The 1,278-nt window shown below is 46.8% G+C and overlaps 1 protein-coding gene across 1 annotated transcript in view; it reads left to right on the top strand.

Annotated features, from left to right (window-relative positions):
* grin1b (glutamate receptor, ionotropic, N-methyl D-aspartate 1b) overlaps window positions 1-1,278 on the top strand; it is a gene marked incomplete in the record, with an annotated part of 49,395 nt that overhangs the window by 45,661 nt on the left and 2,456 nt on the right. Inside the window, 1 exon segment of the mRNA XM_014022811.1 lies at window positions 106-207. Within this exon segment, the coding sequence (XP_013878265.1) occupies window positions 106-207 (102 nt within the window).

Here is a 1,278-nt window from a genome sequence, read left to right as displayed (position 1 = left end):
GTGTGTGTGTGTGTGTGTGTGTGTGTGTGTGTGTGTGTGTGTGAGGCTGCCGTGTCTCTGCTGTGTGTTAATGTGTGTGTGCACCTATCATATGATTTATTGTAGGATAGGAAAAGTGGTAGAGCAGAGCCCGAGCCTAAAACCTCTTTTAGGTCCATCACTTCGACCTCCGACCTCAAACGCCGTTTGCCCCCCGGGGACGCCACGGTAAGGAGATGAAGACCACCTGTCGTCCTCCTCTTTGGTTCTGTCACTGACCTTCATGGTTTTTCTCTCTTCCTCCTCACGCTGACACTTTAATTTCCCTCACGTTCACCTCCTCCCATCCACACGGACTTGTCATTGGTCCTCCTCGTCCTCTCCTCGTCCTCTCCTCTTCGTCATCTTTTCCTGATGACTCATCACAGCTGTCCATCTGTCAGTCGTCCATCTTCCCGCCTCCATCGGCTCACCTGTCTCACTCAGAGACGGACAGACAGACAGTCGCTTCAGGCAGGTCAGAGGTCAGGTTGTTGGGTTTAATTTTCACACTCATTGCGTCGTCCTCTTGCAAAGGAGAAGTGAAGAGTGTCAGACTGTGTGGTGTCCTGTCCTGTCCTGTTTTCATCCTGTCTTTGTCCTGTCTTCATCCTTGTCCTGTTTGTCACTTCCTCTCCTGTCACCTCTCTGTCCCTTCATCTCAGTTTTGTCTTCCGCTAACGGCCTCGGCTTGTCTTCGCAGGTGGACCTGCAGAGACTCGTCCTCTAACGTCTCAGTTTCAGCTTCCTGTCTGTCCTTCGGCTGTCTGCAGGCAAATCAATCTGTTTTTACAGGATAAGTCTGTAACTCTTCCTCCTTCTGTCCTCTGCGTTTATTTCAGCTTCAGATTAGAGTTGAAGAGCTGGTGAGGGTTTTTTTTTCTGTCAGATGAGCTGAAATCTTCTGTGACGGTTCTTTCTGTGTATTTGAAACCTTGCAGTGTTTGTTGGACCGTTTTTCTTTTTTTTTTTTTGCATCCCTCCTTTTCTCCGAGCACCTCATGTTCTTCTTTTAATGTGACGGGAGTCTGAAACGTCTTCTCAGGGACTGAATCTCTTACTGTGAAGCTCTCAAATGTTTGGCTGAAAACTTCAGGAACAGGCAGCTGATGGATTTGTTGACTGGAGGAGAGTGGGAGCAGATTCTGACTCATTTTTCTTTGTGTATGGGGAGCCGTTTGTAAAGTTACACAGTCAAAAATTACCACCAATATTTTTGTTTTATTTAGCCTTTTATAAGAAAAAATAACAGATTTATTT

Source organism: Austrofundulus limnaeus, unplaced genomic scaffold, assembly GCF_001266775.1.
Source record: "Austrofundulus limnaeus strain Quisiro unplaced genomic scaffold, Austrofundulus_limnaeus-1.0 Scaffold343, whole genome shotgun sequence".
NCBI lineage: Eukaryota > Metazoa > Chordata > Actinopteri > Cyprinodontiformes > Rivulidae > Austrofundulus > Austrofundulus limnaeus.
The sequence above is the reverse complement of the archived record's forward strand: the minus strand, read 5'-3'. Positions and strand labels throughout refer to the sequence as shown.